The following is a 25,168-nucleotide window of genomic DNA, read 5'->3' on the forward strand; positions in this document are numbered from 1 at the left end:
CTTCTCTTTTTGTCGCTCGTTTCGTAGCTCTTCTTGGCTTCTCTCTTCGGTGCCTTTTTCCGGTGTATCTTTCTCGGCTCTTTTTCTCCTCTCTTTGGGTGACCTTTTTCGGTGCCTATTTTCGGTGTCTCCTATTCTCTCGCTGCTGGGATCGTCTGTGCATTGGGGATTTATTTAGTTTGCGCAGTAGTCCCAGCATTAAAAATGAAGAACACATCACTCCCCCTTCTCCGGGGATGGTGTGTACTTTAACCATCATATTCTCATCAGAACTCCGTAGCCACGAATGACCCTGTAGTTGTTGGAAACCTGGAACGAGTCTCTCTACCAGTAGTACATTCAACACGTAGAACGCACTAACTGATCAACTGATCAATTATCTTCTTCTCAGAGCCAGACTTCTCTGTTCCATAAGCATTAGAGATATATGTAGAGTGGTAGGACCATGGAACTCCACAGTAGTGACTGGCTGGAGTATACATGGACAGTCAGGCAGAACCCCCCGGGTGGTAGCCTTTCTGCCTGAGGCATGAACGTCAAGCACGTGCCGACCCGACGGGAGGCGCAGCCTGAAGTGGGCGGCAGGCGGCAGTAGACACTGTCAGAGTGCTATCTATCTATCCATCTCAACTCCCTCGTTGGTGAACGATCGTGGTCTGATGGTGCGGGCCACTCTCACCCGATCTGGCAACTGGCACTGAATTGTCGCGCGTCATCCTCTCCCAGTATGATCAATACAGACCCGTTCCCATCCCATGACGCGCATGTAACTAACCCCATCATAGGAAGGACCCCAAGGCATGGACTCCAAGGCCACCCTGGGCAGTATCCAGAAAGCTGTCTGGGACGGAAAGCTGCCGTTACAAATCACTCTCGCTCCGGCAGAGAGTCGGACATATGACGAGACCGATCCTTATCTGGTATTCCCCCCTCCCATATGTCATGTCATATCATATATCTCTCCCATCATGAAGCCATTCCTCCATTCCATCCAGAATGAAACAAACACCAAGTTCAAGTCCAAGCTGACCACCATCCAGATCTCCTACCCCCGCGTCTCATACCTCCCATCCCTCCTGCCAAAACTGAGGGCCTTCTTCTCCGCCTCTCTGATCGACCCAACCACGAGCCCCCACGAAGGCTGGTTCTCCTTCGAAGGCGTCCCGCTGAAATGGCACTACCCCGTCGGTCTCCTGTATGACCTCTACGCCGGCGCGGACCCCGCGTCCAAAGGCGGCACCGACACCGACCTGGCCTCCGCCAGCGACGACGACCCGCTCCCCTGGTGTCTGACCATCCACTTCAGCGACTGGCCGGACGAAGAGCTCGTTCGCCTAGACGCGGATGGAATGGTCATGCACGACGCGTTCATCAACAGCGTCAAGGAGGCGGATTTCCTGCGCAACGGCAACGCGAAGGGAATAATGACGCTCTCGAAAGAGGACTCCTCCGGTCTTTGGGAGGCGGTTAGAGATGGTGCGTACCTACACTCCACACTCTACACTCCACTCCATCCCCTTTCCCCTCTCCCCCCCCCAAAACATCCCTTATAATATACTATAACACAACACCCCCAGACTAAAAACAAAGATAGTAAACCTCCCCTCCTTCCAACGAATATCCAACATCCTCCTCCCGCCCCCCTCGCAACCCTTCCGCAACGTCCCCATCCGCCTCTTCCTCCCCCTGCCCCCGGACTCCGGCGCCCCATCCCTCAAAGTCGTGCAGTCGCCCATCCCACCCTCCATCTTACCGTCTACTGCCTCCGCGACGAGCATCGCCGCAAGCCAATCCATTCTTTCTGCCGCGAGAGGCCCGCAAACGCAGACTATCGGGTCTGCGCTGCATACCCTCCTCCCGCATTTGTTTCCCAGTCGGAGGACCCCCGTGTTGGCGAAGCCGGTGTTGCATGGGGCCGCGGTGCCGATGGGGCGCCCGTTGAGGAGGTCGTAAGGGCGGCGGGGTATGGGGATGGGTGGGTTTATATCGTTGTGAGGATGATGGGGTAGGTTGGGTTGGGGTGTTGGGGTGGGTTTTTGGGTGAAAGGGCTGGTGGGGATATGGGGTGTGGGATGTGGGATGGATTGGGCTGGGTGGCTTGATAGAGAGGGATGAGGGAATGTTGTTATTTAGCTGGCTCATATAATGTTCGGATCTTTGAATTGATCGTGAATTTGGCTTCTCGGGGTTGGGTTCCGCAGACCAGTGACTGTTGAAATAAGCAAACAAGATAGGACTGGGACATAGCATCCACAGACGCTAATTCGGATACAACATCTAGTCTTTACCTAGAATTGATTCCATCCCAACCTCGAAGCTGCTGACTCGATAGTATATACATCTATATAGCCAAGAATAGTTGGTTACCTTAATCATCATTTCTACACCCCGGCTAAGTGGTACAAATTAGCTTCCCGCCCCTTGTCCTCGGTGCCTGCTAATTAACCCCAACCAAACTATCCTTCCGGGTTAAGTCCCGGTGCGAATCATTAAGCGGGAGACTGGCGACGCCAAGACAGGCAGTACAAAGTAGTAGGACTGTGACAGTACTAACTACTACTCAGCAACAGCATTATATGAGGAATTTAATAATCATCATGTATACTTACGGTAGCTGGTGAGTTAGACTTCTCTTACAGAGTACAGTTACATAGTAGCCTCTCAACAGGTAAAATTTCAAGTAACGCCCAAGCTCCTCCACCAAATAATCTCATCTACTAAACCCAACTCCCCGACCAAACATTCTAATAATAACCAACTAACCACCCGCCTATAACACCCAAATAAGTATAGGTCGTATTCTTCCAAATCTATCCCACCTATCTATTTCTCCTAGGTATCCATTCCTTCCAAGTAAGTAAGCAGGTATCTACTCCGCACGGTCCGAAGTAGGCTTAGCTTACTAGTAGCCCTACCCCTCTTTTCTACAGTCTTTCGAGTCATCACACCGCATCCATCTGCATCCATCTGCATGCAATGCAACACGCCCTTATTCACATCACATCCCATCCCATCCCATCCCATCACACATATGACATATCACATCACCTGGCCCACCCGCCCGCATGCCGATGAAGGTGAAGGATTCCAACCGCCGACTTCATTTTAAGCGCCCGCCCCAGTGACATCCCCGCACCCAATGACCACCCGCCCGCGCTATTTAGCCAGTGACGGTGTGATGTGATGAGTGTGCGTCGTGATGGGGGTGGGTAGTGGGTATTGGTTGGATATACAGAATAGATAGAGGGGGAGGTTTCTGTGGTGTGATGTGTGATTACCATCTCTAAGTCTAGGACTCTCTCTCTCTCTCTCTGTATGGACTACCAATGGGGTAGGTAAGTAGATAGGTATCTCTCATATATAACCATCTATCTCCGTTCCCTACCCCTCAGTCAGTTCCTAGACCATCTAGGTTGAATAGAAATAGAATAGAATAGAATAGAATAAAATGGAATAAATGTATCCATGTTTTATGTTTATTTCTTTCTTTCTTCTTTATCCGATAAAAACTCTCAGCTGAACCGACAACCCAGCGAGACCGCCACCGCGCCGGGTAGGCAGTAGGCAGTAGGCAGTAGGCACCATTATCGTAACGCCGGGGAGATAGATAGATTGCTGTCTTCCAGGGCGGTTAGATGGATAAAGTAGATAGATTGCATCATTTTAGCCCGTTGAAAGGTATCAACGCTAAGATTCGGAATTGGCCCGGTTGTGAATATTTCCGGAGATGGTACCTCTGTACTCCATACTCAAGGCAGGTAAATTTGGTAGGTGCTATGGAAATAGACTTTACGTCTCTTTTCTTACGATTGTGATTAATTTGTGGTTCTCTGGGGGAAGGAAAGGGGGGGGGGGGGGGGGGGGTTACGAGGTTAGTCACACTGCGCCATCACACTTCGGTATGGAGAGGTGGGTGAGAGAGGAGTGGGAATGGCGGTTCTACCACTAGGACAGTAGGAAAGTAGGTCTAGATAGAGATGGAGACAGATAGAGATATTCATTTCACATTCAACTGGCATTAGACTACCTATCCCGATCCCGCACAGCTAACTAAATTCCATCACTCTTTTCTGTATATGTCAAGCCCAAATAAGAACTATCCCTTGCTCAATCAATCTGGTACTTACATTGTATTCGGTGGGAAAAGAGGGAAATAATAGGGGTATTGGATATCTGACACCGTCGTCCAGCGACAGATGCGTCTTGGGTCGTTCACTCATAACAGACAAAGGGAAAGGATGCATGCAAACCGTAATGAAAAGCCAGAATATGAGACACTTGAGAGGGTTGGGCTGGGTTAGAATACAGAGAGGGAGTGGGCGACCATTATGCAGAAAACAAAAAAAGAGAGAGAAAAAAAAAACACCTAAATGAAATTTCCTTCGGGTCGCATTTCATAACCTTCGTCCTTGCCCTTCTTGAGGGCTTTGGCCAGCATCATGTCACGCATCCAGTCGATGCGCTCGTCTCGGGTCTTGACGGCAAAGTGGTGGCTCTTGACGTCTTTGCTTCCGAATAGCATCTTCTTCTCGTTCTCCTTGGAGGCAGGGACGAGGGAGAATGTGAACGCCGAGTCGTCCTTGCCGGGGTGGTTCCCATTGCGCAGGATGGACTTCTTCAAGGCAGCAGTGAGTTTGGAACTGGATGCCAAAGATGAGCAGGCGACGGCATATGCATCGACGTCGATCTCATCCAACGCCCTGGATTGACGCAGAGCAGAAAGCTCATCCTTGTGCATTGCCAGGTTGGTTCCACGCAGGGTGAAGTGGGCTTCCTGCCAGTCGTGGCGGAGGAACCGGGCTGGCTTGCGCTTCTTCATGTATCCACTTCGGGTCACATCGGGGTTCAAAGCTACGGACGTGTTGGTGCCAGACTTCTGGGCGATGCGAGGGCTCCTCCTCAGGTCGGCTGGATCATCAATAGGAGTGAGGGGCTTCCCTTCCTTCACACGACGCAGCGACATGCTAGTTGGGGCACGAACGGAAGGAGACCGCGAAATCGGACCTCCATAGCGGGCGCGCATGAGGTTGCCGTATCGCATGTCAGGAGGAACAGACTGGGACGTCTCGCGGGCGACGGGCCCCTCTGGCAAGCCGACAACAGGAGCGTCCACTTCCGAGAACGGTGTGCCCTGGCGGTAGTAATCGGCCGGCGCCACTTGCCGAGCGTTACTGAATGGCCCGTACTCCTGCACCACGGTCGGAGAGCCATACATGTGACTGCCCATCGACGGTGTGATGGTTCGCTGGGCTGTCACCGCTGTTGTCAGGTCATCGGAGTCGGAATCCGTGGGGATCATCAACTTCGGAAGATTGCGCAGGTTCGCAGTCATGTTGTTGAGCCGGGCAGCCGGGGGAGACGAGGCAGGTGAGGTTCCCGCAGCTGTCACCATCACATGCGGTGCCGGTGATGGCATAGAGTCGTCTGAGTCCGAGTCCGAGTCTGACCCCGAATGATGGTAATCAACATGCTGGTAGCTGAAGAACTGACGCATCTTTTCCTGGGGATCAAGGTTCTTGACCTCGTTCAGCGCCTCTTCAGAGAGCCTCGGAGTGATTTGAGGTCCAAAGACATCAGACGACGCGATTACCGAAGGCTCAGTATCTGACTTTGGTCGCAACATGTTATGTGCTGTCTGGGGATTCCCAGGGTTTCCAGTGACGATGCTTTGTCCAGGGATAAGTATGGCTTCAGGATATTCCGTTGCCAGCTTCTCCATCTGGCGTTGGTATCTCCTGTACTTGGGACAGTTCTCCCCCTTGGAACAATTGTGTGGCTTGGGAAGAACCTGCTCAATGCCGACAATGGAGACAGCCTCTGTTTCAGTGAGCTGATTGCCATTGGGTTCACGGGAAATCACTTCGCCTGTGGGAGACACAGATGCTGCATACGAGCGACTGCTGGTAGACGCCGATTCTGCATACGAGTGTTGTGAGGGAGATGAAAAGGCTCTGTTTCTGGACGCTGACCGCTTAAGCATAGTGTTGCGCAGGTGGTCGATCGACCCCATGATCTGGTGACGCTTGCCAAACGACTGGATGCCAAGTTCTTTGAGGTCATCGGTATGGAGGTTGAGAAGCACATCTCCGGCGATGTCATTGATCATGAACTTCTCGATCACGGAGTCATCGTAGCCACCGATGTGCATCCAGTGTGCGACTTGGCTTGGTGCCCAGCCACGGATCTCGTCCTCCTCAACTTGTGAGACGTCTGGGTACACGGTCCTGTGAGGCTGAGGAGCACATGGAGGAAACACATATTTGCCCGAGCTTGATGATTCAGACCTCGACACTTGGGACACCGAGGCCTGGGACATCGAAGCTTGAGACATCGACGCTTGAGACATCGACGCTTGAGACATCGACGCTTGAGACACCGATGCTTGGGACATCGAAGCTTCGGAGTGGGTGAAGCTCCCCATGCTCGATCCAGTGAACTGCGCTGTATCGAGATCCGAGACAGGAAAAGAGGGAGTATCGACTTCCGACATTGGGAACTGGGGGGTCTCAATATCAGATTGGAACTGAGACTGCACAGGCGACCTCTCGAAATAGAGATCGATTTCAGTTGTTGGCACCGAACGAGACGAAATAATCGATGACCTGAAGAGATCGGGCGTGAAAAGATGGGGACCGGAGGGTCCTTCAGTCGATTTGCGGTGCAAATAAACTTCTCGTGGGACATGTTCTGGGGTGGGCGGGTCCGGCGTAGAGGCAGAGGAGACACTGTCGTATCCGAACTGGACATGGTTGTCAGTGAGGGTCTTGCAGCCTTGATCATAGAAGACTTACCGAGCCCATACTCATGCGAGGTGACTCCTCGTCCGAATCACTGTACTCAAAGTCTGTATCATCAAAGTTGGTCGTTGCAGATTGACGAGCCTTCACTACGGTGAATGCTGGTTGGAATTTCTTGGTGTTTGTCATATCGAGCGATGCAGGCGCTGCCTTGCGTCGCGAACGTAGGGACTCCTGCGTACAAAAAGCATTAGCATGCTACTATAACCTTGGCTGGGGAAATCGAGGAGTAATCCTACCATGATTGCTGGGAAGCGCCTGGGGGGCTTCAGAATGGTTGGGTAGCAAGCAAGTTTAGTAGTAGGGTGATCGAGCGAAAGAGATCACCGGGCGTTGGAAGAATCATACAACGCCCGTCAGTAGATGGGAAGGAATACACAAAGGGAATAAAGCAGGTATCACACAGTGAGACGGTCCACGTACACTGAGGAGGCAGCCAGGGAGAAGGTAGACGAAGGGGGCCCTGGGGCCGTCCGCCGTATATGTATATGGAAGAGCGAGTCTGACGGCCTTGACCGACAGGTCGGCGGGGAGTGAAACATGATCGTGCGAGCCAAAGGCTGGGTGCTCGAATCAGGACCCAGCGACGGTCAGGCTCAAATCCTGTGGTGCAGGGATGGTGAAACGTTGAGGCATTGGGCTTGCCAGTTACTGGCGAGACTGGCGAGGCGGAGAGGGCGGTCCAGTGGGCCGACGACGAAGGATGGCAGGAAGAGACGTGATGGAGGGTGATCACCTTGCAGTAGTCGAGAGGTCAAGGGGGACGTTGGGCCAATGGACAGGCGCTGAGGCAGGAATCACGCAGGAGACAAGAGCCCTGGAGGGGGAGCGAGCGAGGAGAGAGGCCGAGGAGGAGCCGTTGTGGTGTCTGTACGCGCCGGGCGGGCGATGCGCGGGATGTTGCCAGGCCATGACTGGCCCAGCCTTAGCGCCGCCCCGCCGCCATGCATCGCTCACTCTTCAGTGGTCTTCTTCACCTCCCGGTTATCGTCCAGCAATTAAATAACCACGCCTATCCACTCCGTCTGTCATCTCTGCTCTATCCATTCTGATCCAATCCCTGGGCGTTGGTGGCTGGCAGTCTACCTTTGCAGCGTGATCCTTCGTCCGTCCATCCAGGGCATTTCCTCTGCGATTCGCCCCAGCGGTTGTGCCCGAGCGTCGACAGGTTCATCCATCCTCTGATCCGTGGATGATCCCTCCTCGTGTTTTCGCCGAGAAGTCCCTATCTCCCCGGCTGTCAATGCCATAGCAGACCCCGATTTCCTTGTTCTACGCGCATCCATCTGTCCCTCAATCCATTGTTCCCTGATCGATCTGAGATTGTGGTAGCAGTGGTCCTCGTGACTGAAAAAAAGAGGTCGTTCCTTCTGGTAGCCATAGTGTACCCAGCTTCTCAGCAATAGAGCCATCCTCGCTTAAAAGTTTGAGTGACTGCATAATGTAACGTAGGCAAACGGCTGCATTGCAGATGTGACGGGCCTGCTTTCACTCCAGCAACAGCCGGTCAAGGCACATGTGACGGGGCAAAATTCTATCCAGACAAGGCATTGGTAGCGTAGAGATGGACGCGTGGGAGATTAGCACGGTGGGGAAAGATTATGCCGGAGATTCTGGAGGAAGATATGATCTCATAGCCTTTGGTTACCTAGGCGATTCGATATTGGGGACAGACTGTCTCTGGGCCAACACTATGAGGGAGGGAGGGAGCCCCTCACCAGAATCCAACTTCAATGGAAACCATTCGATAGCCACTGGGATATACCTCCGAAGCGAACTTCAATCGTCACGCCCGCAGTCAAAGCGCAGCGCACCTCCGAAGGGGGAGAGGTGATGGAGGCGGGGAACCGACGAGTCGTCGGTGTGATAGTGACAGTCCCACCGGGCTACATTAGCCGCTTTTTGGTCGCCGTGGGTACATGGGCCTAGGAGCCTTCCGGTGTCTATCGGTCAGGACCACGGCTATCTTCGTAGAATGGGACATCTGCGTTTCCTAGACTACTAAGGAACGCCATGCGACTGTAGTGTGGGCATCAATGTTCATACTGTAGGCATGATGTTTACTTTGGGTAGAACTATAGAGACTATTTTTGGCACAGCATGGTCGGTTCGCCGGAAAGTGCCATGTGCAGGAACCCGAAACCAACTTTGTCAATCCTAAATTAGATCTCGCACTTCAGAGCAGGTCTATCAACATGTTGCGGTATATTGCATAAGTTGGAAACAGTCTATTCCAGGGTGCCAGCTCCGAGATGCTGGGAACTAGATGCGTTTCCCAGATCGAAGTTCTATTTTCGTATACCCATCTGAAACTATGCATCTGATGCAATCTATAAAAAGAACCCCGGCGTTGATGCTTGCAAGATGAAGTTGAAACATTAGCCCAGGAACTTTATTTAGAACTGATGATGCTGTAGTCTATCTTTGTCGTGGCATTCATGATAATCGCCTTGTCTAAGGATCAATAGCGTGCGGAATAGGATCATTTGACTGGGTGCTGACATGCAGCGAGCATGGCCGACGCAAGCTAGCGGGGAGAAGTACTCGACGAGCAAGGCCAAACTGCTGTTCTATTCTTGTCACTTTGTCGGCCAGTCCTGGCTTTTGGCACAATACCTTTTCCGGACTTGGTTATTGGCGGGCGTTCTGGCGAATCCCCGGCGGTAACAAAGTCACTCAGTCCCGGGCGCTTGGGGTACCCCGCCTGGGAGCAATTATGACAGCTTCAGAAGAGTTATAATTAGGACACCGGAGTCAAAGGAAGTGATTTAACTAAATATAACCACAGCCTAAATTTCCGGGAACCAATGGGTTGGGGCAAGTTGACGCAGATAATTATTCCCCCCGGTCCGACTCCCATGCAGCCCCGGCGGTTAAGAATTGCTAATTAAGGGTTGGCGGGCGTCCAAGCGTTCCCCGATCCGCCCCGCCCTCACACGGGCCGAGGCCCACTCGAACTGATCCCGCCGTCGCATTGGCCGACACGGACCAGGGGCCTGATTATCTTTTGACTTCCATCACAACTATCACAACCCGGCGACTAAATCGTGGGTGGGCAGCCCCAAGGCGAACGGCTGTGAAAAATCACAGAAAAATCGTAAAAATATAGGAGAAAGCGCAACATGTAGGGGAGCAGCCCTGTAAGCGCTGTTGGTGCTGAGAGATGCGTAGCGACAAGATTAAGCAGTTGGGGAGTGGGGGTCAAGCTGCGCGGCTAGGGACACGCTCAGAGGGCATCAAAAAATCCCATAGCGGCGCTACCAATAAGCATGGCAAGCCGCCCGGTTCGCAGCCCGCGCTAACTACCAGGCCTTAGACCCTGACAGGAACCTCACACCATCCGCCCAAGAATTATCCCTGCAGCCATCGACTCCTCAGTGCGCGTCTAACGGCATACGCAACATAGTGGCATGGGATCAGCATGCACACCCCAGGAACTATTCTGTCTACCACCACCACTATCCATCATATATCCTTCTCTAGCTTAGGCTCAGTTTAGTATCATTCTCGATTTATCATGTCAACGGTGATTTGCCCCTCGCTTCCGGTCCCCACTCGAGGTTCGCATCTTGGACTAGATTCTGAAACAACATCCTCGTTTACCCAACCCTGGATGAGCAAAAAATAGAAGCACGGTGCCGACAGACCTTGATCAAGGTCACCTCCTCCGTTCCATTGCCCTGGGTCATACCGAGATGCATCGAAGTCATAAAGACCGACTCGATCCTTCCTCATCTCTTTCTGTTTCCATGCACCAGGGTCAACACAGGCAGTTGACAACAAAGGTCATCATCCAGTTTCTTATATCTCTCTTGACTCCTCTTGATATCACCGTTCCTGTATAACTTCTATACCACACCACGTCGCCACTTCCTATCATCGGTTCAGCTCTAATCAATTACACTCCACACTACCGTCGTCGAAGGATCCTGACAACGTCGTCGCATTTACCCACGATGCCCCGTGCGGCGCCATCCTCTGCGGGGCCCTCCTCGGGCTCGTCGACCCCGGCCAAAGGCAGACCCAGGAGCACGGCTCCTGCAAATGCACGCAATGCTCGTGTGCCGGTGGAACGTCGAGCGCCAGCGGAACGGCGTGCGCCAGCGGGCGGTAATCGCAGATCACGCTCAGGTATAGATACTCCAGCATCTTGCGCCGTTGTCCGACAACGGCGCTTATGTCTTGGCCTGGGGCTCTCCTTCTAGTTACTGACCCTGTTGGTGCAGGATGCTTTACCTGTCGTGGACGGAGGAAGAAATGTGATGAGACCCGGCCAATCTGCAAGGCATGCTCCAAGCTTGGACTCAAGTGTGACTATAAGACGCCAAACTGGTGGGCTACACCTGAGCTACGCCGGACGCAGATGGGCAGGATAAAGTCGAGGATCCGCCAGACCACGGTTATGGGCAGGGATAATACCCTGCAAGGTGTGTCCCCCTATCCCGTTGAGCATATAAGAGGCCTCTAACCCGTCGCGATTTAGAATACATGGAGAGTATCAGGGCCCTTTCCCAGCTGACTCCTGAGCCGTCGGACTTCGACTTCACTTCAATGCTTGGAGAGGGGTACAACCCTCTCTCGGGGCCTTCGGATCCTCTCACCCCCATCTCGCCTTTCGATGTCAACGTGTCCACTTCGTGCCAGTCCTTTGCCTTGCCGGCACAGAATGACTTCACGTCTTCGTTTCCTCTCTCGACTCCCGTCACTGGCTCTTTCCCTGGCTCTGTCTCTGGTGCTGTCGCTGGTCCTGTCTCTGGTGCTGTCTCTAGCGCTGTCTCTGGTTCTGTCCCCGGCTCTGTCTCCAATTCTGTCGCCACTGCTGTCCCCAACGCTGTCCCCAGCTCTGTCATTGATTCTGCTCCCGTCTCTGTCCATGGCGCTGTCCCTGGTGCTGTCCCTGGTCCATCATCGGGTCCTTCCCTGGCTCTTTCTGGTACGCCATACGGCTTCTCGGGCACGTCGCTGGATTCAACCATGAGTACAACCTTTCCTCTGCCATCTGGTCCCTCTGCCGGGCTCGCACCGGTGCAGAATACTTCCTTTGGGCTCATGAACCCTCCGAAATCGTCACCCGCAGCTCCACTACCGGTCCCGGGCCCGATCGCACCTGGCCAAATGGCTAATCCGAACATGCCCACCACCTGGGTCCAAGGCAGTTCCAGCCAGGTTAAGCCGTACAACCCCGTGTCCCCAGGGTTTGGGTACCCGAACCGATCCTTGTCCGCATATCTCCAGGCTCTGATCCCTCTCAACGACACCGACCGTCCACTCCTGGATCACTTCATCGACCAGGTCGTACGGGTGGTGCTTCCTATCCCTGATATCTATCCAGGAAACCAGGTACACATGAGGGAAATCGTGGGGTCGATGCAGAACAACCGGTCCTATCTTCATTGCTGTCTCAGCATGTCCGCCATCCACCTCAAGTCCAGCATGGGTCTCGAAGATCAGATGGATCCCGACATCATGGAGCATCGCTATACCGCCATCGGGTATCTCTCAAGGGCTGTGCGGACCGGGGATGGGAAAGACAAGGTGCTGAACGGCACGCTCGCCATGATCTTCTACCACTGCGCCGTCTGCACCAAGGAGCAATACCTGCCTGACATTCCGTGGAGCCAGCACTTCTCCGCGGTGATCAACTGCGTCAAGAAGCTCAACTGCAAGCCATCGCCGTTCAATGTGTCCTTGATCGCCTGGATCGACATCTTCGGTGCCACCATGACGGGCAGAACGCCCGAGTTCGCTCACACGTACCGCACCAAGCACCTGCGGGGTATTGGATCGGGTCTTGAGAGACTGATGGGCTGTGATGACCGGATCATGTATCTGATCTCGGAGATCGCATGTCTCGAGTCCCTGAAGCTCGAAGGTCATATGGACGAGCTCACTCTCAGCGGTCATATCTCTGCTCTGAATAACCAGATCCAATGGACTGAGCCCTCGAATCCGAGTTTCGACCCCGTCTACGAGCTCGATGGAAAGATCAACCCCGACAATCTGATCAAGATCCTCACCGCGGTCTTCCGCATCGGAGCTCGCATCTATCTCTACAGTCTCATTCCGGGCTTCAGCCATCACGATGGCTCCATCATGAACATGGTCGGCTCCATGGCAGATACTCTCTCGTACCTCCCCCTAGGCCCTACCGGCTTCGACCGTTGTCTGGTTTGGCCATTGTTCATGGCGGGGGTCCACTCCGTGCAGTCCAGCCACTTCCGAAGGGTCTTGACCGAGAGAGTGGTGTCCTTGGGTTACCTTGGTGACTTTGGCAGTTTCGGACAGATGTATCGGGTGCTGAAGGAGGTCTGGAAGACCGCTGAGGGCCCTCTCATCACCATCTCCAGCGACGCCGACGCCGACGCCCAAAAGGGGAGATTCAACTTCCCCCCTCCAGGGGCTGCTGGCCCGTCGACCGCGCCTCAGGAGTACGAGGGGCTTCAGGCACCCCCCGTCGAAGACGTCCACTGGCGGGCCGTCATGAAGCGCAACGAATGGAACTGGCTGCTCATGTAAGTACGGGCAGGAAGTGTGCTGGCACCTGGGGCAAGGAAAATGGGCAGGCAGGCCTCTTTGGATGTTTCTCGGCCTTGGGAGTTGACATCCCACCGACACGTTTTCCATTCAGTGTTGTTTTTTGTTCTGTTTCTGCACGCGTTGGCTTTGTCGTGTTGATTTTTGAGCTTCTACTTTGATCAGTAGTTTGAGTTTTCAGTTGATCTGATTTTTTTTCTTTCCTTGTCACACTCGCTGCTCCCTCATCACTTGCTGGCTGGCTGGTCTATGGATTGTGTTGAACCGCGTTTTGTTATCTTCTGCGTTGCGTTGCCTTGGTTTATTGTCGCTCACACGCTCGCTTCCATCCTGTTTGTGTTTGGATTCGGTTTTCCGGCCCCCTTTTTTTTTTATTTGGACGCGTCGGTTTTGTTTCTTGGGCGTTGGTGTTGGCGTCGGTGTTGGTGTTGGTGTTGTTGGCTGGTGTCAAGCCCCTACCTTCTTTTGTGCCTTCTTGATGAAGTTGCTTTCCTCGGCTTTCGGCGTCTTATTTCCCCCTGTTTCTGTTCTTATTTACTTTCTTTTCCTTTGTTTCCCCTTCCTCCTCCTCTTTTCCTATTCTTCACTTTTTATCTCTTTTCCTCTCTTCTCTTCTTCTCTTCTTTACGAAGACCTTCTTCTTCCCTCTTTACGGCCACAGCTAGCATTGATGACTGTCTGATGAGATGATGTTTGTTTGTTTGTTTGTTTGTTAGTTAGTTAGTTACGTTATTCTGAATTTGTAGTGTTTTTTTTCTTACCTGCTTTACACCGTAGATTTTATGACTCAGCGTAGCAATAAGGCGTGCCTTTCAAAGGGTTGGATGATGACCCGTAAGTAGGTGGGTAGGCAGTTGAAGTTACTCGAATATATACTCCAGTGCCTGCCCACTTACTAGTAGTCAGGCCAACCGGTAAGGCTACCCAAATGGATTTCCATCCCACTTTCATCCTCTGTACTTACCTCTGGTCCTTTTCTCCCCATAAAACACCTCATCCAGTTATGAATAGCGGTAAACCACCCATCCACAACAACCTTCATTCAACCCACTATATTTCTATGGAGTAGTAACTAACTAACCAACCAACCAACCACCCACATCCCCGACCCAAACATCCAGTCCCGATCCCGGTCCCAGTCCCAATCCCAGACCAGACCCAAGCGCGTACAACCAGCCTCTATCCTATCACCACCCCCAGACCCATTGAACATCCCCAGTAGCCGCGCGGACAAAAACTCAGCCTCCTCCCTCCTAGAGAGAGGGGGAAAAAAAAAAAAAGAAAAACACGATCTATGGACATCTCACAACCAATACGCATCTCCCACGCGGCTCCGGGGTTGGTGGGTTGGTGGGTTGGTGGTGCACGGACAGGAAACGCCTTTGTTAGGTCTTTGTTCCTAGTTCTTAGTTCTTAGTTATTGACATTTGACAGCGACACATTCCACAATGAGGGCTGTGATTGGGTCGCGAGGGAAGGTGGCTGTTGCACGTGGAAGGGAATGGGATCCTGGAGGATTTTTGTGGGTTAGAGGGGCGGTGGGCTTGCTTTGTTTCCGTGGTTGGGTAAAGCGTGGGGGAGGGGTGAGGTTCTGTTTGGGGAGGTGGGATGGATAGAGTCTTTCTTGTCGGAGAGTTACTGTTACTGTTACTGTTACTGTTACTGGGGAGCTATCTACTTGGGGTGATGGATAGTGGTTAGGTTATGGTTATTCGACCAACCCTCGAGGGTACCTTAGACATGAACAGGAAAAGACAGACAGACAAAAAAAAAAAAAAAAAAAAAAAAACTCAGAAACAATACACAAAAACAGGATAGTTAAATGTATAGCGAATGCAAGTTCATATAACAAATAATAACAGTTCACAACGCCATTCCCAACATACCAGAGACAGCATGCATTTACCAGATCAGAGCCCATAGTACAACAACGAAGTGAAACTGACATAGGAGAGTCGTACAAACAAATTCAAAGCTGCTGAGTAACGTACCACGCTGCCGTGTACCATGCACCTCATAACAACAGGAAACAAAATAAAACGAGACGATTCGCCAGGATCATTGTCAGACGATAATTGAAAGAGGGAGGGCGGGAGGGAGGAAGGGAGTAGGAAGTCGATCGGTCGCCTATGTGTTCCGGCGGCTGAGGTTCCTTCTCCGCTTGCCCTGCGGAGGCGGGTCCAGCTGAGGCGTCCGTTTATATGTGATCGTGGTGGTCACCACGTGGCGTACGCTAAAGGAGTTTCCCGTCTCGCTGACGGGCGAGTCGAAGGGACGCTGCTGTCTCCACTCGGATGGAGTATATGGGGACGCGGATACCGGGGTGCAGATGTATGGTGGAGGGAGGCGCATGCGCTGGGTATGGACGGGGCTTTTAGTGGCCCATGAAGCTGGTGGTGCTTGGTGGTGGTGCACGGCGTTTTTGGGAGGAATCCTGCTGGGAAAGGTGGTGGATGTGGTGCTGGCTGGTGGAGAGGTGGGAGAAGGACGGGGCTTGTCACGCATGTACTTGTAGAAGTTCGCCCGGGAGGTCGAAGGACTGGAGAAGATTGGACTGAAGGTGTTCAGGAATTCGGTGTAGGCTGGTGGGGGGGTGATGGTGGCCTCTTCGTCGTCCTCGTCTTCTTCTTCTTCTTCATCATCTTCTTCTTTCTTCTCACTCACGGGTCGGTCCACGTCGAGGCAGTTAAAGGTACGCTCTCGGAGCTCAGAGGGGAACGTCATGTTCTTCGGCGTGGTTAATGGGTGGAGGATTGGCTTTGTTGGGGCCATCTTGAGAGGAAGAGGGAGTGTAGATGTGATGTTGTGGAGAGGGTAATCAGGATGAGAGTGAGGTGGGAAGGGTTCAGGAGCTGGCCTGCCAGCTTTCTTAAGTAGGAGTGGATGTAGGTGTACAGGTGAAGGAAATAAGCAGCTTTATCTAGCCAGCCAGACACAGCCAGGGGTGGACTAGATTTGGGTGGCTTCTGGGAACGACAGGAGCTGGATAGCAGTCAGAACCATATACTCCGTCATCTGGTAAGTTATCCAGCGTAAACATACCAGGTGCTGTACCGGACAGTATCGAGACGGGCTATGTACGGGGAAGAGCCGTATATTATCTAGCCCGATTCGGTTAGCCTTCAGCTGTCCAAAATAGCAACACTCGCCATCATCCACTTACACACAAACAATCGAAGAGCAAAACAAGAACAGTCCGCAGGTGACGGAAGGATTATTGCACAGCCTGGCTAAGGGACTTCAGCCCTACACGGCGATCGACGTTGGAAGTTGCTGAATTCTGAGATAATCCCGTTGGGCTAGCCGAGGTGTACACAGTCCAGCTAGTACAGCCTCAAGTATGACAGCAAAGAGAGAAACGAAGAGAAGACAAAGAAACACTTTTGGAGATGGATGCTTGATGCTTGGAACAAAGGCTAGCAGGATATTCCACTGATTTATAGGCCGTCTTGAGCTGCTTGCGCCCAGCTTCAGATAGCAAAAGAGGCGTCGTCCTCAGCATTGTCGCGCGCCATCTGAAGCAAGTCTCATCTCTGCACCCCCTTCTCCAGAGATCTCGACGGTTATCTTGTTCAATTCACCCATTCGTCCCTGTGGGCGGTTCGTCACAGCAACGCGCGCGGTACTACAACCACTGTTGGACTCCACTGTCGCCACGGTCAGCGAAAAGCACGGGGGATCCAAACGTGTTCCTGCAGAATTACCAGCGCAAACGGCATAGCCTGCAGAACTTGACCCAGGATAAACAGCATCGCAGACGCCAGAAGAAGGCTGTGTCCCAATCACTGAGTATGGAGCGCATCTGGCTGTTGAGATAATGGTTTCAACTGGAGACCCCTTGCATCTTAAGCTCGAGACATGGCGCTTTGCGGAGATAGTACTGGACCCTGGTATATGCTTCCAGCGTCTATGGCACTCAGGGTCGCCTGTTGCCAAGGGAGACAATCCCTCTGCACATTGCGTCCTCCCGTAAAAAGAAGAGCGACATGGGCTATTTGTCCAGTCTTCAAGTTTTGTCGCTGGCCATATCACAATAACTAGGACCTGGCTCATTCATGCCAGGTGTGATATCCCCGCATATCATTTAGCGCTGGGGTGGTTGAGCTACGCGCCTGTTGACTCGGGTTCATTCTATGCGCTCGGTCGGTTGAGAACTCTACGGAATACTAGAACACTCAGTTTCTCGACTCAATCCTAGTTATTATTTTTTTTCTAACAACATGAACGCTTACAACGCAGAGAAAAAAAACAGTATAGCACTCCGAAGTAAAAGCTTCGACGGCCCCCAACTCTACCCTATTTTACAACTATTTACCAACTTTTGTTCTGGTCAATTTGCATAGGCACGATTGCATGGTCATAATTGAGCATCAATACGCGCTCAGGAATCCTTGACTTGACCAGGATAATTAGCGCTTCGACGAACACCAACTTCTCATACTACGACATGGTTGGACTACAGGTGTGTTTCTATAAACAGCAACACCCGCATAACAGCAACAGGGTCTCCAGAAACGCCGAAACCACAATCCCAAATTTACCCTAGTTAGCGCTTTGGACTGGCGACTGAGTGGCATCGAATTAACGCTGATGCTCAATCTCCGACCGTTCATGTTCAGGAACATCCTCCTTCCAATCAGGCGAGCCTTTAAGCGCCGATGGGATATTCTTGGCAACTGGCAACCCCGGCGGGTACTAAGATTAGATCGGCCGCTGTTCTAAGAATAAGATCCCTGCAGATCCAGGCTATTTTTGGATTCCTGCACGCTATCTCAACCTCATAACTACACCTAAAGTATCTACTCCCGGCTCAGAGCGATGGAAATGCGCGGAAGCGACTCAAATGCATTATAAGATGGGTGTTATTCAGTACCCTCTCGATCATACTCGGATTTGTCTCAAAAGAAACCAAGAAAGTCTTCAATCTGTCTTCTACAGTCGTCCCTACAGAACCCCGAACGGCCATCAAACCAGCGCGCAACTAAGACGACAATCTATTGTCCACTATCAACCAATACGAGGGCAGTATACTGGCGATGCGCTGATCCAACCCTCTCTTGTACTAACCTAATAGCAAGTCCCCCTCTACACTAACTCCCCCATCCGCCTCCTCCGCAGCCCGCTTGGAAAGCAAGTTGGTCAATGCTCGATTGACCCTCGTTCCCGCTCCAGTCACACGAAGGCCTTTGATTAAGTCTTAAGGATTAACTATCATGCTAGCCAGACAGGAACCGTCATTGTCTCCTGTTCTATTCTTATTCCCATAGTGTGCGGGTTGCATAGGCTCCATCCGCGCTTATGATACTTGGCTGCTAACGTACTGATCAATCACAGCAAGTTATGGTCCACTAGTCAGGTAAGCGCCCCCTCGTCTTGCAAGAGTCGACGTACATACTATCATACCTACATATCTCCCCTCCCATCACACTGACCTATTGTGTTCCTGTCTCCACCACGAACACGAACTACACCTATCGAGGGATATTCCCCGCCACGAGACTGTTAATTATAGATCACACTATCCCGCTCAGCGCTTGCATCTCTCTTGTCTCCTCTCTTCCCCCCTCCCCTCCCCCTCCTGCTTGACCTGTATGGCCATCACCCTCCATGCCACCCGTCCCCAGTATGGGCTTGTACGGTACGGTATCTTACATTCAGGGATCACACCCGGCCCTGCCCAGCTAGAGTGGTGCATATTTCCACCTCAACTGCGATGCTACTGCATCTATGATGCTTCCTGTCACAGATCACCCGCGTTTCTAAAATAGGACCATCTTTCTTTTTTCCTCGGTCGAAGACCGGACCCCGGCGCTTCTGCCAGGTTGTTTGTTATCAGCAGGGTATGAACACACCGTTTCTACCCAGCTTTTGCACAGCAAGGACTGTCTATACTGTTGTTGCTGCATGCTTCCATGAGCTCATCAGGATCCTCCATGCTTTTTCAATCCAGTGGCCTGAGATTAAGCAACCCCACAGGTTTGTGCTCTTAATTGATGAAGGGCATCAAAGCACACCTAGTAGATAAGTCACAAAGAAGATGCAACCCCTCCTTCCCGTCAACTGCACGTGTACAGGATTCGGCTCGGTCCTTGACTCCTTGGTAGTTAGTTTTCCTAAACTACACCAGGCCAGGACCTTGCTAGTATTTCTGCAGAATGATCTGGACCGGCAGAGTTACCCCATCTGTGCAAGTCCGCCTGTCATGCTTTTTTAGAGGCGTGATCACTTCTCTAGATGCATGGTTTCTCGGGTTGAGGATGTAGGTATAGCCCATTTCTTCGGGAATCACTCTCCTCTGTTCGCACCTATCTGCGTATTCAGATGGAAACATGATACTTGTGCATTTTCTCGTGCGATTTCGGTGGGGATGCTCTTCTGTGAAGCTCTCACGTTAGTCTAGAGGTTTAATGTGTCTGCCTTGCTGGCCAGTTAGCATCCTCAAGGTACATCTACCGGTGATTTCAGGTAGCGAAGTCCTGCCCCTCACTTATGCCAGATCCTGGAAATCGGGGTTTCTTCTACCTAAATATTCTGTCCCTTTTCTAGCTACAAAGATTCATTCCATAAGTAGTATCCTCCACTTCGTCGACCCTTGGAGTTCAACAGTGCGATATACTTATACTGTGCCTTTAACGCCTTTCTAAATATGAATTTCTTTTTTACCCCTCAAAGAAAGACCCCTTGTACCCTCCCAGTTCTCATATCTTATACTTGGGAATATACTATCCGAAAATGAGACTACCCTACCCCTCTCCTTACAAGTAAACTGCCAGTGTAAAAATATGGCGTTTATTCCCATATTCCTTCCACAACAACCCCTCTTTCCCATTGGAAATCTTTTGATGGGTATTATCATCACCATTATCATACCATCACTTTCACCTGCACTTTCACCATACTATGACTAGTACCTATATCTCCTCAATCCCCCCCTCCACCAGATGAACCCATGCCTCAACCCTCGCGCAGTTCCTTCCCACTCCCCTGCTCGCTTGAGTAATATAACAACACCTCAATCATCTCCAACCCAACCAGATTACCATAAATATCTGACCCAACCCAATCCTCTCCAGCTGATCCGGTATCCTCAGCCGTATCAAAACCCCTCTCTCAAACATCGATGAAGTATGTATTGCATTACATCCATGTTCAAATCACAGCTCAATCAACTCCATATCTCTAATTCTATACACCGTCAAAACAAATCTCCATCCGTAGAGTTATCACACTGCACATCAATTCTGCCAATTCTAGCAACTCTATCCAGCATCCATGTCCCCGAGCAAGAAATATTTAGCCATGTTAAGAGAAAGTTACGGATAAATTCACTGATCTCTCTCTACTATCATTTCCTACATTATAACTATAATATTATCTTCCCCTTTGTGAAATCTCCATGTTTTAACTTATATGTAGAAACAATTATCTCTCACTCTCGGCGTCTGTATAATACAAATGGGGTATTTATTCCCGATAAATTATTTCCCAATGTAAAATACCATAAAATGAGAAAAGAAAAAGAAATAATACTTTTATTCATTCAAGACACCCTCCGTGCCTGAGGCTACCTCCCCCTTCCTCGCAAGGCAGTCAGTCATTGTTATCTTCCCGGTATGCATTCTAGATTGTCCGGTGAAAACTATGAAGAAAGGTTTAGATGGGGGGGGGACAGTATAGGATATAGATTGGTCATGTATTATACAGGGGATGTTTGGGTTTTGGAAAGTCAGGCGTTAATTCCAGGCAGGATATTATATTGCTGAAAGTGCTTACGCTGTCTTGGTCTCACGGTGGGGACTGGTTTGAAAAATACAACCGATTATAGGGCAATGATTGGATTTAGGAAATCAATGAGGCTTTTGAAGACAGTCCATTACGTTAACTGACACTCTGCTGAGTCATTTGCAGAATATATACATAGACATCGATCGGATTATGAATTGCGAGTGTAGACTAGAAGACATCATGACTGCCACCGACCATACCACCGGGAGCCGTAAATCATCCAAAATCCAGACCATACCCGCCAACCTATTAGGGATAAGAAGAAAACCTGGTATATACACGAACGTGGGGGAATATACAAGGGAAATGTCAGAAATCAAACCGTGGTATCATGTCGCACAGTCATGGTGAACAGAGTGGTATCATAATCGAGAAACAATGGGGGGAACAGAAACGGTGGAAGCAAAAAAGAAAAAACAGAAAGATTGGGCCTCGCATGCATGGCCAGAAAACAAGGGAGGGGAAACTATTAGTATGGGTAATCGTCACGCTTATTCTTCAGTCAATGCATCGTCGCCGGTTTCGCGCCATGCCTTGGACCGTTCCGTCAGCCGCCGCACTCCGGCGATGCGCTGGGCCCAGTGTGCCTCGGACGCCGACCGGAAAGTATATGCTCGCTGCGACGAGATGACACCAATGCTTTGCAGCACAGCCTTGCGCGAGTCTCGAGAGAATACCGCCGGGTGGTTGATCCATTCCAGCGCCGACTGTAGATCAGCATCCAACGCTGTCATGGTCTGCCCATCCACTGCTGACACGGGCGTGATGGTGGCTGTATCTGAAGCAGTGGACGAGTGCCCATCGAATGTAGAAGACTTCGGTGAAGACGACACAGGGGTATCCCCTCTGCTTCCGGCATCACTGGTGCCCGTCGACCTCGCAGCTGGAGGAAGGGGAGGAAGGCTGCCCTTGCCCAGGCCCTTCAGGATACTGCGCGTTTCGGTCAAAAGGTGCTGTGCGCGGTCATGTTGACCACGAGAGACCAATGTCAAAGCCCGTGTCAGCATGTCAGACGTCAAGAGTTCCATGCGTCGTTGCACAATCGATGGATGAGGAGGGATGGCCGGGCTGGATGGACGGCCAGGCTTGGCTCTCGGGTTTGGTGGGAGCATGGTAATCGCCAAAAGGGACGGTCGGGGTGAGTGTGTAAGGTGTCCATCGCGCAGGAGATCACCGTAGGTAAGATCGGCTTGGATCAAAGGTACTTCCTCCACGCTTGAGACACGTTGGTCATCCCCGTCAGATCCACCCCCCAATGCCTCCAGCCCGGACACCAAACTTTCCCATGCATCCTGGGGCATGACTTCTGCCGACGAATTGTCGGGCGGGATGACCAAGTGGACCAGCACATCACGCTTATCCCCAAATCGAATATCCCCGAGAGCTGCCTCCGCGTCGCGGCCAGTAGCCCGCTTCGTGGTATGCAAGGCTCCGCTGATCTTCACAAACTTGGCTGGGGAGCCTTCGGGCAGGCGAAGCTTGAGCTTGACGTTCTGATGCGAGGTGGTCTGCAGCGCACCCAGGCAACCTCCAACACACTCCCGGAGCATCATCCAGTCCTTCACATACAGATAGGAGCCCTTGGTGCGGGTGGAGAGTTCAATCATTGTGTCAGGCTTGTGGGTCAATCCAAGACCGAAGGAGTGAATGTTTACCCTGTAAGAAGTCAGTATACCTGTATAACTCTAGCAGTGGTAAGGGGGACGAACTTGGCAGCTTCGGCCCTGGACACGACAAAGTCGACACTTTCCGGATCGGAGGTGGACGAGTCGCTGATCAAAAGAATTGTAGAGACAGGGTTCGACGATTTCCGTTGCATAAGCAAATCCATGGCCACGTTGGCACCTTCAACGACATCCGCACGGAGGCTCTTCTGTCCAACGGGTCGGATAGATTCAAGAATCTTGGGCCATCCACCCCAGGACTTGGTGGTCATCCCAACCACGGGAACTCCTCCACTGCTGGAGCCAAATGTCACCAAACCCATACGGTCCCGGGGGCCAAGGCTTTGCACGAGGAACTTGAGGGCGTCACGGAGCAGAGTGATCTTCAACCCCTGCATGGAAGATGAGACCGGAATCACGACCACAAGGTCGAGTGGAATATGGATAGATTTGGCTGGGCTCTCCACTCCGATGTTGGTGTAGTCGGTAAGAGCCGTGTTGTTTGACCGAGCCGCTCCGTAGGACGAGTTCAAAGACGCCTGTCGTTTGATCTGGGTGTGTCGGTAGTCATCCTCCTCCGCGCCCGAGTTGTCGAGGTCGTAATCGCCATTTCGGGACATGCCATCCATCGGATGCAGGTCAAGGAGGGAACGGCGCCAGATATCGAGCTGAGTGCGGTCCTGAAAGCGCAGGTAGAAGCAAGGAAGTTCGCTGACGGACAAGTTCAGGGCAAGAATAGGCTCGTCTGCAGCATGGGTTAGCGCACGCCTTGAAGACTCACTTTTAAGCATTGCATAAACATACCTGGAGCAACTTCCATGTTGTTAAGATGCTTCTTGATCAAGATCGAACCCTTCAATGTACACCGGGTTGCTTTCGGTTTGGACTGTTGTTCGTCGTCGTCATACTGGCGGCGTTGTGCGGTCTTCTTTTCTTTGACACAGATGAGCATCTCGCCGAAGAGATAGCATTCCAGATCTTGCCAAGAAGCACGATCCTTTCCCACGCTCATATTCCCATGTAAGCGAAGCTTTCCAAACCTACATTATAGTATCAGCTTCATGTCCAGGAATTACTCGATGGATTGCCTACCGATTGAATTCGAGCCCGTGCCAGTTGTCCACTTTATTCCGAAGTTCCTCGGCGATCTCGTCGAGAGTTTCCTGGGATTCGTAGGGAGCTTGTTTGGACTCCTGAACGGAAGGAAAACGCATTGCGCCGTACGGTTCGTCCTGGGGCTGGCTTGCGCCGTTCGTACTATGGCGCAGATCATCGGCATCGGGATGCCAGCAGCCCTCAGGGACTTCCACCGTTATCAGACATGTCAGGGACTGCTGTTGGCGGGATCGATTTAGCGTGGGAAACTCGCTGCGGATTGTCACGATGGGCGCCGGGATTGGGTTCTTCGCAACAGCGGGACGCGGGCTGAGATCGGACTCCATTGCTTGTACGTCGTAGTCATGCCGTCTAGCATTCGCAGTATGCTGTTGGGCTTCGTTGTATTCTCCGGATGACCCAGCAGCGCTACCATTCCGCGAGTGCTGTTGGCGGGAGTTCAAGGTAAGACGTTCGACGCGTTCGCGGTGGCAACTGGTGTCCCGGCTATCCCTTCGGACATACGCGTCTCGGCTAGGACGCTCATACTGGCGACTTCCCGAATGGCTCACTGCGTGACTTGTGGTGTGACTGGCTGCGTGGCTTCCCGCATCACTGGGTCGACGACCCGTGCCCGAGTTTGCTTCCCATTGTGTGGGGGTCGTGAGGCCACTTCGGTGCGTGGCAGCGTCGCTGGTGACAGAGCGCACAATGTTGCTCAATTTCTCTGTGTTGGGCAATGATCAGCATGTCTACATGATAATCCCTGCAAGGGGATGCAACTTACCGAGGTCCAGTACATTTCCCCCGCGACTGGTATCCAGCCCTAATGGCGCATCGCATGTTGGACAATACTGGCCCTCACACTCACGGATGAATTCGTAAAAGCAGGCCTCGTGTGAGACGTGGGTGCAGGACAGTTGGAGGACTCTCTCTCCGCGCAAGGTATGTTCCAGTGGCTCTTCGCAGACCGCGCATTCACTGCCCACGAACGTCCGTTCCCTGCGCGAACGGCTGCGGTCAATTAAGCCCGCCATTGACCCGCCTGGTCGAGAGTCGAACGACAAGCTGGATGAGTTGTTATTCGAATCGGAATGGTTGGGGTAGAGCGAAGGACCGCCGGCGTCGGAGGGGGCGCGAGGGCGAGAAGTATCTGTGTTGGCAGAGAAGCCGGTGTCTGGGCGATCTGTTCGGCGATAGATGAACGTGCGAGGAGGGGGTCGAGACTTGGAATTCGAGCGGAAGAAGTCTGCAGGTGATGGTAGTCCGTCCCGGTTAGTAATGCCAGTAGAG

At 52.0% G+C, this 25,168-nt stretch overlaps 9 protein-coding genes across 9 annotated transcripts; 4 read left to right on the top strand and 5 right to left on the bottom strand.

The window, feature by feature from the left end:
- The first annotated feature begins 619 nt into the window (after nucleotides 1-619).
- BO70DRAFT_384765 (autophagy protein 5) lies at nucleotides 620-1,990 on the top strand. The gene is made up of 4 exons (XM_025545678.1): nucleotides 620-725; nucleotides 786-920; nucleotides 1,041-1,476; nucleotides 1,595-1,990. Exons 2-4 carry the CDS (start codon nucleotides 801-803, stop codon nucleotides 1,951-1,953), a joined length of 915 nt encoding a protein of 304 aa, XP_025403704.1. The 5' UTR covers nucleotides 620-725; nucleotides 786-800; the 3' UTR covers nucleotides 1,954-1,990.
- Nucleotides 1,991-3,003: 1,013 nt separating this feature from the next.
- On the bottom strand, nucleotides 3,004-3,340 carry BO70DRAFT_89278 (uncharacterized protein). The gene has a single exon (XM_025548819.1). The coding sequence runs from the start codon at nucleotides 3,279-3,281 to the stop codon at nucleotides 3,045-3,047; it is 237 nt and encodes a 78-aa protein (XP_025403705.1). The 5' UTR covers nucleotides 3,282-3,340; the 3' UTR covers nucleotides 3,004-3,044.
- Nucleotides 3,341-4,366: 1,026 nt separating this feature from the next.
- Nucleotides 4,367-6,926, bottom strand: BO70DRAFT_368394 (SAM and PH domain-containing protein; the record flags this gene model as incomplete). The annotated part of the gene is made up of 2 exons (XM_025544621.1): nucleotides 4,367-6,739; nucleotides 6,792-6,926. 2 exons carry the CDS (start codon nucleotides 6,924-6,926, stop codon nucleotides 4,367-4,369), a joined length of 2,508 nt encoding a protein of 835 aa, XP_025403706.1.
- Nucleotides 6,927-9,220: 2,294 nt separating this feature from the next.
- Nucleotides 9,221-9,498, top strand: BO70DRAFT_89296 (uncharacterized protein). The gene has a single exon (XM_025548820.1). It carries the CDS (start codon nucleotides 9,300-9,302, stop codon nucleotides 9,462-9,464), a length of 165 nt encoding a protein of 54 aa, XP_025403707.1. The 5' UTR covers nucleotides 9,221-9,299; the 3' UTR covers nucleotides 9,465-9,498.
- Nucleotides 9,499-10,643: 1,145 nt separating this feature from the next.
- On the top strand, nucleotides 10,644-13,447 carry BO70DRAFT_89304 (uncharacterized protein). The gene is made up of 3 exons (XM_025548822.1): nucleotides 10,644-10,928; nucleotides 11,024-11,224; nucleotides 11,281-13,447. The coding sequence occupies exons 1-3, from the start codon at nucleotides 10,754-10,756 to the stop codon at nucleotides 13,311-13,313; spliced, it is 2,409 nt and encodes an 802-aa protein (XP_025403708.1). The 5' UTR covers nucleotides 10,644-10,753; the 3' UTR covers nucleotides 13,314-13,447.
- BO70DRAFT_89299 (uncharacterized protein) lies at nucleotides 13,448-14,091 on the top strand. Its single transcript, XM_025548821.1, has one exon. The coding sequence runs from the start codon at nucleotides 13,581-13,583 to the stop codon at nucleotides 14,019-14,021; it is 441 nt and encodes a 146-aa protein (XP_025403709.1). The 5' UTR covers nucleotides 13,448-13,580; the 3' UTR covers nucleotides 14,022-14,091.
- Nucleotides 14,092-15,368: 1,277 nt separating this feature from the next.
- BO70DRAFT_89322 (uncharacterized protein) lies at nucleotides 15,369-16,580 on the bottom strand. The gene is made up of 3 exons (XM_025548823.1): nucleotides 16,495-16,580; nucleotides 16,374-16,432; nucleotides 15,369-16,313 (listed from the first exon to the last, which is right to left on the bottom strand). Exon 3 carries the CDS (start codon nucleotides 16,101-16,103, stop codon nucleotides 15,459-15,461), a length of 645 nt encoding a protein of 214 aa, XP_025403710.1. The 5' UTR covers nucleotides 16,104-16,313; nucleotides 16,374-16,432; nucleotides 16,495-16,580; the 3' UTR covers nucleotides 15,369-15,458.
- BO70DRAFT_358718 (uncharacterized protein) lies at nucleotides 16,518-17,568 on the bottom strand. The gene has a single exon (XM_025542362.1). It carries the CDS (start codon nucleotides 17,382-17,384, stop codon nucleotides 16,827-16,829), a length of 558 nt encoding a protein of 185 aa, XP_025403711.1. The 5' UTR covers nucleotides 17,385-17,568; the 3' UTR covers nucleotides 16,518-16,826.
- A 4,039-nt stretch (nucleotides 17,569-21,607) lies between these two features.
- On the bottom strand, nucleotides 21,608-24,912 carry BO70DRAFT_284234 (vWFA and PH domain-containing RING finger protein; the record flags this gene model as incomplete). The annotated part of the gene is made up of 5 exons (XM_025539122.1): nucleotides 21,608-22,772; nucleotides 22,826-23,525; nucleotides 23,585-23,820; nucleotides 23,873-24,602; nucleotides 24,663-24,912. 5 exons carry the CDS (start codon nucleotides 24,910-24,912, stop codon nucleotides 21,608-21,610), a joined length of 3,081 nt encoding a protein of 1,026 aa, XP_025403712.1.
- Nucleotides 24,913-25,168: the final 256 nt, after the last annotated feature.

Source organism: Aspergillus heteromorphus (assembly GCF_003184545.1).
Source record: "Aspergillus heteromorphus CBS 117.55 chromosome Unknown BO70scaffold_2, whole genome shotgun sequence".
Lineage (NCBI taxonomy): Eukaryota > Fungi > Ascomycota > Eurotiomycetes > Eurotiales > Aspergillaceae > Aspergillus > Aspergillus heteromorphus.

Coding starts and splice junctions, on each gene's coding strand:
- BO70DRAFT_384765 (XM_025545678.1), top strand. CDS start 801: ATGGACTCCAAGGCCACCCTGGGCAGTATCCAGAAAGCTGTCTGGGAC. Junction 921..1,040: donor ACGAGACCGATCCTTATCTG/GTATTCCCCCCT, acceptor ACCACCATCCAG/ATCTCCTACCCCCGCGTCTC. Junction 1,477..1,594: donor TTGGGAGGCGGTTAGAGATG/GTGCGTACCTAC, acceptor AAACAAAGATAG/TAAACCTCCCCTCCTTCCAA.
- BO70DRAFT_358718 (XM_025542362.1), bottom strand. CDS start 17,384: ATGAGCCAGGTCCTAGTTATTGTGATATGGCCAGCGACAAAACTTGAA.
- BO70DRAFT_89322 (XM_025548823.1), bottom strand. CDS start 16,103: ATGGCCCCAACAAAGCCAATCCTCCACCCATTAACCACGCCGAAGAAC.
- BO70DRAFT_89304 (XM_025548822.1), top strand. CDS start 10,754: ATGCCCCGTGCGGCGCCATCCTCTGCGGGGCCCTCCTCGGGCTCGTCG. Junction 10,929..11,023: donor TAATCGCAGATCACGCTCAG/GTATAGATACTC, acceptor CTGTTGGTGCAG/GATGCTTTACCTGTCGTGGA. Junction 11,225..11,280: donor CAGGGATAATACCCTGCAAG/GTGTGTCCCCCT, acceptor GTCGCGATTTAG/AATACATGGAGAGTATCAGG.
- BO70DRAFT_89299 (XM_025548821.1), top strand. CDS start 13,581: ATGGATTGTGTTGAACCGCGTTTTGTTATCTTCTGCGTTGCGTTGCCT.
- BO70DRAFT_89296 (XM_025548820.1), top strand. CDS start 9,300: ATGCAGCGAGCATGGCCGACGCAAGCTAGCGGGGAGAAGTACTCGACG.
- BO70DRAFT_89278 (XM_025548819.1), bottom strand. CDS start 3,281: ATGGTAATCACACATCACACCACAGAAACCTCCCCCTCTATCTATTCT.